This window comes from Bufo bufo, chromosome 1 (assembly GCF_905171765.1).
Source record: "Bufo bufo chromosome 1, aBufBuf1.1, whole genome shotgun sequence".
Lineage (NCBI taxonomy): Eukaryota > Metazoa > Chordata > Amphibia > Anura > Bufonidae > Bufo > Bufo bufo.
This window is the reverse complement of record NC_053389.1, coordinates 504,714,276-504,726,638: the sequence shown is the minus strand read 5'-3', so window position 1 is coordinate 504,726,638 and position 12,363 is coordinate 504,714,276. Positions and strand designations below refer to the sequence as shown.

The 12,363-nt window shown below is 43.3% G+C and overlaps 1 protein-coding gene across 1 annotated transcript in view; it reads left to right on the top strand.

Moving 5' to 3' along the window:
* The window catches only part of CNTN1 (contactin 1), a 232,856-nt gene that overhangs the window by 181,493 nt on the left and 39,000 nt on the right, over positions 1-12,363 (top strand). Inside the window, exon 14 of the mRNA XM_040410854.1 lies at positions 1,988-2,160. Coding sequence (XP_040266788.1) covers positions 1,988-2,160 — 173 coding nt within the window. The remainder of the gene's footprint in view (positions 1-1,987; positions 2,161-12,363) is intronic.

Sequence of the window (12,363 nt, the reverse complement as noted above, 5' to 3'; positions counted from 1 at the left end):
GTGATTTCATAGAATAACACATTATAGAGAATGGCGGGTTTCTCTGTAAAAATTGTTCCAATCATAAAAATTCTCTGTGGCTCTTAAACAAATAGTTTATATATTGGTAATGATTGGTTTGAGGTATAAATCTGCATACAAATTTGGTTTATTTTGTATCAGAATAGTATGCTCTTGATATAAAACTTAATTGCCAAAAATATAAAGCATAAAACACTCCTTTTTGTATAGCTGGGCTGCATTTTTGGGTGCACAGTACATTCAGAGATACATTAGGTCTAGGTCTGGAATTTGCTTTAACAGACTCAAAGATGAAAGTATTAGTTTAGTTGTAGAGCAGTGTTCATTATGCAGAACATCTATCACATTTTACTTATGAATGCGAAAACATGTAGAGGTATTCTATTTGTCATCAGTGTCCTATGACAATGCTCAGCAGCCTCTGGCACTCCAGCTGTGGTGAAACTACGACTCCCAACATGCACACTAAGGCCTCTTTCAGATGGGCGTTGCGGGAAAATGTGCGTGTGCGTTATGGGAACACCCGCGATTTTTCCGCCCGAGTGCAAAACATTGTAATGCGTTTTGCACTCGCGTGAGAAAAATCACGCATGTTTGGTACCCAAACCCGGCCTTCTTCACAGAAGTTCGGGCTTGGGATCGGTGTTCTGTAGATTGTATTATTTCCCCTTATAACATCGTTATAAGGGAAAATAATAGCATTCTGAATACAGAATGCATAGTAAAATAGCGCTGGAGGGGTTAAAAAAATAATAATAATAATTTAACTCACCTTAATCCTTTTGCTCGCGCAGCCCGGCATCTCCTTCTGTCTCCTTTGCTGAACAGGACCTGTGGTGACGTCACTCCGGTCATCACATGATCCATCACCATGGTAAAAGATCATGTGATGGATCATGTGATGACCGGAGTGACGTCACCACAGGTCCTGTTCAGCAAAGGAGACAGAAGGAGATGCCGGGCTGCGCGAGCAAGAGGATTAAGGTGAGTTAAATTATTATTATTATTTTTTTAACCCCTCCAGCGCTATTTTACTATGCATTCTGTATTCAGAATGCTATTATTTTCCCTTATAACCATGTTATAAGGGAAAATAATAAAGATCGAGTCTCCATCCCGATCGTCTCCTAGCAACCGTGTGTGAAAATCGCACCGCATCCGCACTTGCTTGCGGATGCTTGCGATTTTCACGCAGCCCCATTAACTTCTATGGGGCCTGCATTATAGAGCATGCTGAATATAGAGCATGCTGCGATTTTCACGCAACGCACAAGTGATGCGTGAAAATCAACGCTCATGTGCACAGCCCCATAGAAATGAATGGGTCGGTATTTAGTGCGGGTGCAATGCGTTCAACTCACGCATCGCATCCGCGCGGAATACTCGCCCGTGTGAAAGGGGCCTAAATGCTTCTCAGAACTAACACAGAAGTGAATGGAGCATGCCGGAGTGCCAAGGTTGTTGATCCTTGCCCTGTGATAGCATAATATAAGAATATGGACATCCTTCTTATTTATAGGCAACCTGTCACCATGAAAACGTGAAGTAATCTGCGTGAGCAGGAGAAGCTGAGCAGATTGGTGTATAGTTTTGTGGGAAAAAATTTAGTTTAACCTAAATTTACACTGAATCCTTTCCCATAGAACTATATATCGATCTGCTCAGCTCCTCCTGCTTTACATGATGCTGCCTTCAGATCAGACACCAGGTTCCCTTTAAGTTGAGGGGAGCATTGTGACTCGGCAGGGTAGGCCAGTGTACAAAAGTATGAAATGTAAGAAGTTCTAAGCACATCTAGAGTTTTCCAGACAAAGATTTTTTGGGGGATTCAGGTTATGTCCTGGATGTTGATTGTTTCCATGTATTGTAATTATTAATATTAGATCCACATGGTCATATAAAGTATGTTTGTACATTGCTCAGTTTAATACTGCTTTATGATGGCCTTTGTTTTCTCACTTTACAGCTGCCACAAAAATAACCCTTGCACCATCCAACACTGATGTATCAGTAGGAGAAAATGCAACCATACAGTGCCATGCGTCTCATGATCCTGGTCTGGAGATTGAGTTTATCTGGTCTTTAAATGGATTCATAATAGAGACAGATGACACCAGCTATTATGAAGAACATATAAGGGTAAGCTGAGACATCGTATAGAAAAATTTAGAAGTCTTGATTTTTTTTGTTTCGTTTTTTTTATCCATATAAAAGCAATTTGCTATAAATATATATTTTTTAAAATAACCAAGTTAGTAGCCACCAGTATTACAATGAAGCCACGCCATGTGCAGCCTACAGAGCGCTGCTGTGCTCACTATTAGGGAAACGTTCTTTGCGTTCCATATACGGGCCGTTTTTTGCGTTCCTTATACGGTCCATTCATTTCAATGGTTCCGCAATGGTTCCGTTTCCGTATTTCCGTTTTTCCTTTCCGTTGAAAGATAGAACATGTCCTATTATTGCCCGCAAATCACGTTCCGAGGCTCCATTCATGTCGATGGGTCCGCAAAAAAAACGGAACACATACGGAAATGCATCCGTATGTCTTCCGTATCCGTTCCGTTTTTGCGGAACCATCTATTGAAAATTTTATGCCCAGCCCAATCTTTTTATATTTAATCATTGTATATGCCATACGGAAAAACGTAACAGAAACGGAAACACAACGGAAACAAAAAACGGAACAACGGATCCATGAAAAACGGCCCGCAAAACACTGAAAAAGACATACGGTTGTGTGAAAGAGCCCTTAGGCTGCTCATTTTCACAGTACTTTTCTTTTTAATACTCTTCTACTTGTACATATACTATGGAACAGCAAGATGTTTAGGACTACAGCAATAACAGAAAGTGATGTATCTAAGCTTAAGGGCTGTTTTAGGCCTATTGCACACGACCGTATGGCTTTTTCAGTGTTTTGTGGTCCGTTTTTCACGGATCCGTTGTTCCGTTTTTTGTTTCCGTTGTGTTTGCGTTTTTGTTCCGTTTTTCCATTCCGTTTTTCCGTATGGCATATACAGTATACAGTAATTACATAGATAAAATTGGGCTGGGCATAACATTTTCAATAGATGGTTCAGCAAAAAATGGAACGGAAACGGAAGACATACGGATGCATTTCCGTATGTGTTCCGTTTTTTTTGCGGAACCATTGACTTGAATGGAGCCACGGAACGTGATTTGCGGGCAATAATAGGACATGTTCTATGTTAAAACAGAACGGAAAAACGGAAATACGGAAACGGAATGCAGACGCAGCACATGCCGTTTTTTGCGGAACCATTGAAATGAATGGTTCCGTATACGGACCGTATACGGAACGCAAAAAACGGCCAGTAAACGGGGAAAAAAAACGGCCGTGTGCAGGAGGCCTTAGGATGAGGATCAAGCCAATTATCTGAAATGAACACTAGTTCCTGATTGGCCCATGTAAAAACGCATAGGAGCTTGTTATTAGCCCAACATTGGTCGTGTAACAGGACCTTTAGTTATAGATCACAGGTCTATTCGAATGGAGCTGAGCTTAAAAGCAGCCAGTCAATGACCACTGAGAAAACGAAAAAATTGTAGCAGATAAGCATCGGCTATTACTGATAAGATCATTTTGAGCTCACAGCTGGACACTTTAAGTCAATTTATTCCGTTACACATAGAAGCAGAATGGTAGCTTCAAAGGCTGCATTCACACCTCCATTTTAATGGTTTGTGAAAAGAATGTATATTTCTTCTCAGCATCCTTTCTTGGATTCTTATTGAAGCAATCTTGCTTGTTTTCCGTTTATTCTACCAAAGAGGCATTCACCCATTTAATTTTTACAAACTGCAGGGAACCAATCAGATTAATAAAAAAAATGTTAAACCTACTTTCTCGAGCCCCTTACGTTCACTTCTTTCCACTAGCCATGACATAGTGTTTCGACTACAACAATGACATACCATATAGCGCAGGTGACTGCTGTAGCCAATCACCCGATCGCTGGCCTCATCGGTATATAGCACAAGACCAATGAGGCCAGCAGGCAGGACGGAGTGGTGGCATGGGAGCAGAAGCGTGCTAGATGCTAAGTTTATTTTTAATTTTTTTTATTAAGCTGATAGGTTCTCCACTGTTTGTAAAAGTAGAAAACAGTACTGAGCAAAACTTTAAGGCAAGAATGAAAAGTAAGAATGATTTTAAAAAGAATGGAAGTGTTAATAGTTTATTTTTGTCAATTAACAAAATGCTAAATGAACGAAATAAAAGATAAATCTAAATCAAATGAGTATTTAGTGGGAACACCCTTTGCCTTCAAAACAGTATCAGTTCTTCTAGGTACACTTGCAGACAGTATTTCTGTGAATGTACGGTAGGCTTGTTAACATCCTTCTGTCTCTTAATGTAATCCCAGTTGATGAGATTCCACTCTGTGGGGGCCATATCATCACTTTTAGGACTCCTTGCTCTTCATTACACTGAGGATAGTTCTAAAACGGCATCTGTCAGCAGATTTGTACCTATGAATCTGGCTGACCTGTTACATGAGTACTTGGCAGCTGAAGACATCTGTGTTGGTCCCTTGTACATATGTGCCTGCATTCCTGAGAAAAATGAAGTTTTAATATATGCAAATGAGCCGCTAGGAGCAAGAGGGGCTTTGCCGTTACTCCTAGAAGCTCAGCCTTCTCTGCAACTGCTGTGCCCTCTGCACTTTGATTAACAGGACCAGGCAGTGTAAATGTGATCACACCTGTCTGACCCTGGCAGTCAAATTGCATAGGCACGGCAGTTGCAAACAGAGCTGAGCCTCTAGGAGCAATGGCAACACCCCCTTTGCTCCTAGAGGCTCATTTTCATATATTAAAACGTCATTTTTCTCAGCAATTCGGGCACATATGTTGCCTTCAGCTGCCAAGCGCACATGCTACAGGTCAGCCAGTTTCATGGGTAGAAATCTGATGACAGATGCCCTTTAATGACATTGACTGTATGTCTTGGATCATTTTCCTGCTGCAGAATAAAAATTATTTTTGACTCATCAGTCCAGAGCACCTGCTGTCATTTTTCTAAACCCCAGTTCCTATGTTTTTGTGCATAGTTGAGCCATTTGGTCTTGTTTCCACATTGAAAGTATGGCTTTTTGGCTACAATTCTTCCAAGGAATCCCACTTCTGGCTAGACTTCTGAGAACAGAAGAAGGATGTACCAGGGTCCCACTGATTTGTCAGTTCTGAGCTGATGGCACTACAAGACATCTTCCAGTTTAGAAAGGAAGTAAGCATGACGTGTCTTTCATCTGCTGCACTGAGTTTCTTTTGCCGACCACTGCATCTATTGTTCTCAGCATTACCTGTTTCTTTGTGCTTCTTCAGAAGAGCTTGAACAGCACATCCCGAAACCCCAGTCTGCTTTTACATTTTTACCTGCGAGAGACCTTGCTGATGCAGTGAAACTACCTTGTTTCTTGTTGCTGTGCTCAGTTTTGCCGTGGTGTATCACCTCTGACATGAAACCGTATTCCACAACCCCACATTTGTAGCAGTTTTGTGCCTCCTACACAGTAGAACAGTATTATCACCTATTTAGTATAATTGGTTAATCACACAACACTATGATCCTAAAAAATCCCTGACTTTGTGCAAGTGTATTTTGTGTTTTGAAGTCAAATGGTGGTTATCTCAAACAACCCCTTCAACCCCTTCATGGAAATGCATATAACATTACATTCTAATTGCGGTATTGTTACCGCAATAGGTTGTGATGGTATGTATAGTGGATGGCAAAGAAGATGAACCCATGCCATCAGCAGTGGATGGCAGCTATAATATCTAGCAGTCATCCTGCTGCAACAACATTTAATCCCTTAGATGCCATGCTCAGTAGTCATGGTGGCATCTAAGGAGTCTGACAGAGGGAGGGGGAACGATGGGTTTCCATGGCAGTTGGGTGCCTGACAATGAGACTGAAGTCTGCCAGAAGAATCTACATACCTTATGAGTTCACAAACCACTAATATTCAGACCAAGCTTTTCCACAACACATGCTATAAAACAAGATTTCCTCAGACCTTGTATATAAACTCTAAATTATAAAAGATGAAGCAAGATAGACAAATATTCTGCAAATGATTGCTTATCTTAAGTGCATCATATGAACATAGATGCACACTAGCAATTCATAATAACAATTTTAAAACCATAAAGTGCATATTGAAATGTATGGTCCTTGCATAGAATTACCTGGAAATGTTGTCTGGAGGGGATACAGCGCAGAAGCAAATGAGGTTTGGTACTTCCTACAAGCATAATCACCAAAAAAATGAAACTAACTTTCGTATGTATGAAAATCCAAAAAGCTTTATTGTAAATATATATAAACAGTACATACATGTATTATAAAACAGGCAGCACAAGGCGGGACACACAGATGAGGAGCAGGACCCAAGGAGAGGCCGGGAGATCAGTGCAAAAAAATACAGGGAAAAAGAATACTAGCTGAAAGAGCATACCTCAGAGTCTCATAGCAGCAACGCCCCAAACACAATGCAACAGAGGCGATTGTGGAGACTGAGGTTAAGATGGAAGGAACACAAAGGAACACAATTAAACATACCCTGAATGGTGCAAAGATCTCTCGGCCAACTCCTGACCCAACGCCGTTTCGCCAGTAGATCTGCCTTCTTCCGGAAGTGAATGGGGTTGCGTGAAAATCGCAAGCATCCGCAGGCAAGTGCGGATGCGGTGCGATTTTCACGCACGGTTGCTAGGAGACGATCGGGATGGAGACCCGATCATTATTATTTTCCCTTATAACATGGTTATAAGGGAAAATAATAGCATTCTGAATACAGAATGCATAGTAAACTAGCGCTGGAGGGGTTAAAAAAAATAAAAAATAATTTAACTCACCTTAATCCACTTGATCGCGTAGCCCGGCATCTCCTTCTGTCTCCTTTGCTGAACAGGACCTGTGGTGAGCATTAATTACAGGTAAAGGACCTTTGGTGACGTCACTCGGTCATCACATGATCCATCACATGATCTTTTACCATGGTGATGGATCATGTGATGACCAGAGTGACGTCACCAAAGGTCCTTTACCTGTAATGAATGCTCACCACAGGTCCTGTTCAGCAAAGAAGACAGAAGGAGATGCCAGGCTACGCGCTCAAGTGGAGTAAGGTGAGTTAAATAATTTTTTATTTTTTTTTAACCCCTCCAGCGCTAGTTTACTATGCATTCTGTATTCAGAATGCTATTATTTTCCCTTATAACTATGTTATAAGGGGAAATAATACAATCTACAGAACACCGATCCCAAGCCCGAACCTGAGCCTGAAGAAGTTCGGGTTTGGGTACCAAACATGCGCGATTTTTCTCACGCCAGTGCAAAACGCATTACAATGTTTTGCACTCGCGCGGAAAAATCGCGGGTGTTCCCGCAACGCACCCGCACATTTTCCCGCAACGCCCGTGTGAACCCAGCCTTACACTTGCAGATGCAATATTGTATTCCAAAGCATTGTGTATGCAATCAGCAAAGCATTATGTAAATGAACAGCTTCTCGTCCCATATAAAAATTACACATAAAAATTATGTGTACCCAAAATGGTGCCGAAACCCCCATATAATCTGTCTTAATGGCTACATTAACAGAAAAATTGTGTGTCAACATAAAAACATTTTTTTTTCCATAAAACATACTGCAAAAGTATGAAAGCATTAAAAAACACTATATGAATTTGGTATTACTGTAATCATACTGACCAATAAAATAAGGCTGAAAGGGTTGTCAGATTGGTAAAGAAACGATACTCACCGATCCCCCATCTTTTCCATTCCAGTGCTTCCCAGGTTCTCGCTGGTCTCAACTACCTGGTCCCTCTTGAAACACATGAAATGACTGCTCAGCCATTCACCAGATGCAGCAGTGAGTAAGCAGCCAGTTCATGAAAACCCAGAGGGGTTAAAGGTAACTTGTCACCAGTGATGGCCAGTTCGCAGTGTTCGCTGACGAACACATGCGATCTGCCATCTTTATTGTCACCATTAACACCATAAAGTAATTTGCAGACAACCTGTTATAGAGCAGGAGGACCTGAGCAGATTGATATATAGTTTTGTGTGAAAAGATTCAGTATAATTTGTAATATATACCGTATTTTTCGCCCCATAAGACACATTTTTTCTCCCCCCAAAATAGGGGGAAAATGCCCCTGCGTCTTATGGGGCGAATGCTGGCAGTTTTACATCGCAAGCTGCGATGTACGAGCGAGCGGTGAGGGACTGGGAGGAGGAGCTGGGGGCCGGCAATAGCGGCGGGGCGGTGCAGTCACTGAAGTCCGGCCCCGCCACTCCAGTGCTGCAATATTCAAATATAAAATGTCTTATTCAATTAAAAGTGATTACACATGCCCCCCCACTCCTAATAGTACCATACATCCTAACAGCTTCAGTAGAATGCAGGCAGGCAGGCCGGGCGGGCGGCAGCGTAACTCCCTGATGTCACGTGCCTGCGCCGCCTACTTTATGAATGAAGCAGGCGGCGCAGGCAAGTGACGTCAGTGAGTGATGCGCCGGCCGCCCGGCCTGCCTGCCTGCCTGCGTTGTACTGAAGCGGTTAGGATGTACAGTACTATTAGGAGTGAGGGGACATGTGTAATCACTTTTAATTGAATAAGACATTTTATATTTGTATACTGGAGCGGCGAGGGGGGGGGATCTGTGGATGACATTTTTATGGGGGACATCTGTGGATGGCACAGTTATGGGCTGGGGGGTGTCTGTGGATGGCACTGTTATGGGCTGGGGGGGTCTGTGGATGGCACTGTTATGGGCTGGGGGGGTCTGTGGATGGCACTGTTATGGGCTGGGGGGTCTGTGGATGGCACTGTTATGGGGTGGGGGGTCTGTGGATGGCACATATATAACAGTGCCACCCACAGATCCCCCCTCTAACAGTGCCATCCACAGATCCCCCCTGTAACAGTGCCAGCCACAGATCCCCCTGTAACAGTGCAAGCCACAGATCCCCCCCATAACAGTGTCCGTCACAGATCCCCCCCATAACAGTGTCTGTCATCCACAGATCCCCCCATAACAGTGTTCGTCATCCACAGATCCCCCCATAACAGTGTCCGTCATCCACAGATCCCCCATAACAGTGTCCGCCATCCACAGATCCCCCATAACAGTGTCCGTCATCCACAGATCCCCCATAACAGTGTCCGCCAGCCACAGATCCCCATAACAGTGTCCGTCATCCACAGATCCCCCCATAACAGTGTCCATCATCCACAGATCCCCCCATAACAGTGTCCTTCACAGATTCCCAGTAATAGTGCCATCCACAGACCACCATTAGTTCCAAACCAACCAAAAGCACACCTTTTGGTTAAAAATTTATTTTTTCCTATTTTCCTCCCCAAAAACCTAGGTGCGTCTTATGGGCCGGTGCGTCTTATAGGGCGCAAAATACGGTACATTTATATCTCAGCTCATTTTGGACTTTGAAGACAAGGAGACTGCCCTATCAGTGATGACCGCCTTCCCTCTATAACTGTGTATACAGAGATAGCAGTCAGTCATTGATAGGACCACCTCCTTGTCTTCAAAGCCCAGAATGAGCACGAATTTAAATGTATAAAATACAAGTTTTATTGAATATTTTCCCATAAAAACGATTTATCAATCTGCTCAGCTCCTCCTGCTCTATAACATGCTGCCTGCAGCTCAGACCATGTTCTGAATGACAGGTTCACTTTAAAATTGCAGAATGTATACTTCAACAGGGTCAGATGAAGAAAAGCTAACTGTGATGTGTAGTATACCTGCATGGCAAACCACCACAGTGTCATATTTTTGCATTGCTGTATAACAGTAAAGTCTGTGATGGTAATCACCCAGTAGTCGCTATGTGCCCATTACTGTGCATACATTCTATATATCCTTATATACGTCGCATGCTACACAGATTCTTACAGTCTACGGTTGCTCACCCAATTTGCTTTTATAGTTTTAACTAAATTTGGGATTTCAGGAAATTTGCAGTTCTCCTGTACACATATTTTGTGGCCAGAAAATGCTGATCTACCCTTTACATGTATGCTTTGTAAGCCCTCTCCCCGCGACTAAGTTCACTGTGTCTCAAGGAAAGAACATTTAAGTCATACCACAAAATACTATTCTTGTTTTTTTCACTCCATAAATATATTACCTACAGTGTAATACAGTTCAGTTCTGGTTAACCACTGGCGACATTAATAGGGTGGAAGTATAATGTGGTACAAATGGAAATACAGATAATATTAAAGCTGTTTTAAACCCATGTTTTGTAGCAACACTATAAATATTTTCACACTAGCACCAGGGTCTGCTTTTACAGGATGCATGACTTATATGGACCCATCAGTTCTGCAGTACATGCTGACAGATCCATTGACTTATATGGGGTCTGCCAGATTGACCTGTCAGGACGTAATTCTGGAGACCAACATACAAAAGTGTAGGACAGTATGCTTTTCCATCCTGCAGAGTCCAGCAAAAAAACATACAACTTATGATGGCTGATGCCACCAGGGGCGTAGATAAGGGGGGGGATAGGGGGATTCAAACCCCCCCCCCCCCCCAGAGTGTCTGTCCTCCTAACCTCCAATAGCGGCGCGGGCAGTGCGGCACACAGAGAGGTGATGGAGGCTGCAGGGCGGGCAGCATAGGCGTGCGCACGGGGTGTGCCGGGTGTGCCTGGGCACACCCTAATCACACCCCTGTGCTCCTCCTCCTGCACTGCCGCCTGCCAGCCCCGCACTAGTGTCCGACCGGCGACCGCACAGATGGTAACTATGACACAAAGACACATACTGTAGACAGTGTATTCAGTCCACCCCCACTGCTCCTGTGCTCCGCCTCCGTGACTCCGCCTCCCAGCGGCCGGCCACATAACGTCACTCACTCCGACGTCACGCGCCTGCTCCGCCTTCATTAATAAAGTGGGAGGAGCATGCGCCTGCGGCGTGACGTAGTGAGTGACGTCACGTTACTCTGCCGCCGGCCGCCTAGTTTTAGTGTTTGAAGAGCGGGAGCCAGCCTGGAGCCTATCTGGAGTCCTGACAGTCCCAGTCCCAGTAAGTTAGTGATAGATTATTAGATAGTAGTAGTACATATACTTTGCACAAGTAGCTCACTTAGTCACTTACATAAGGAACGGCGGGTCCGTCTTACAATAGGAACACTGTCAGGGACACTGTTATTGGGGGGGGGGAGATATCTGTGGATGTGGATGATGACTCTTATAATTTGAGAAAGCTGAACCCCCCCAGGAAAAAAAATTATCTACAGCCCTGAATGCCACTGTATAGCATCCGTCTGGGCATCAGTTTAACGTATACATTATGGGGGTCAGTTTTAAAACTGTTGTAAAGTAGAACTGGCTTAGTTGCCCATAGCAACCAATCAGATTCCACCAATGAAAGGTGGAATCTGATTGCTTGCTTTGGGGAACTAAGCCAGTTCTACTTTACACCAGTATGATAAATGACCCCATATGTGTATAGGTTAAGCATGGGACAAAAGCCTGATGTGAGCACACCTTACAGGCACATCAACTGCACTTATTTTGCACACAAAGTAACTTCAGTTTTTTTTTGCGAATGCATTGAAATGAATGGTCCCGTATACGGTCTGCAAAAAAAAACGGAATGGACATGGAAAGAAAATACTTTTGTGTGCATGAGCCCTTATGTATTCTATTGATCTCACCACCTAACAACCCTTCCCTACTTCCATCTTTAACTAAGGGCCAGTTGTAGATCTCTTTCTTTTCTTTGTATAGCAGGAGTGTTCATGAGTAAATGTGAGAATTATTTGGTACAAGATGTCCCTATGACTAAGTAGCCTGATTAGCTTAAAGGATTTTACTATTGATGTCCTATCCTTAGAACAGACCATCAATAGATGATCGTTGAGTATGGTGGAGGGACACACTCCAGTTGATCAGATGTTTTAGGGTAGCTGCAGTGCCAGAAGTTCGTGCCAGAGCCAAGCAGCTCCGTCCATTGTGTAGTGGATGGAACTGATTACTGCAGTGCTGCTCACATTTGTTGCAGAGTATGATTGCTGGGTGCAGCGGAGTCAATTCGGATCAGACATTGTGGAGTAACAGGAACTGGCTTTATTGGAACATGCTTGCAATAGCAGAAGGTCACCTTACATGGTAAATGGCACAGACAGGAAAAAGAAATCAGTGAGTTCACCTCAATGTACAGGAAATGCAACAAATCATAGAAATGCATAGAGAGACTACAAGTGAGCATTAGTAACAGCGACATCTAGTGTTATAACTGTGAACTGCAGTCAATCCAGCA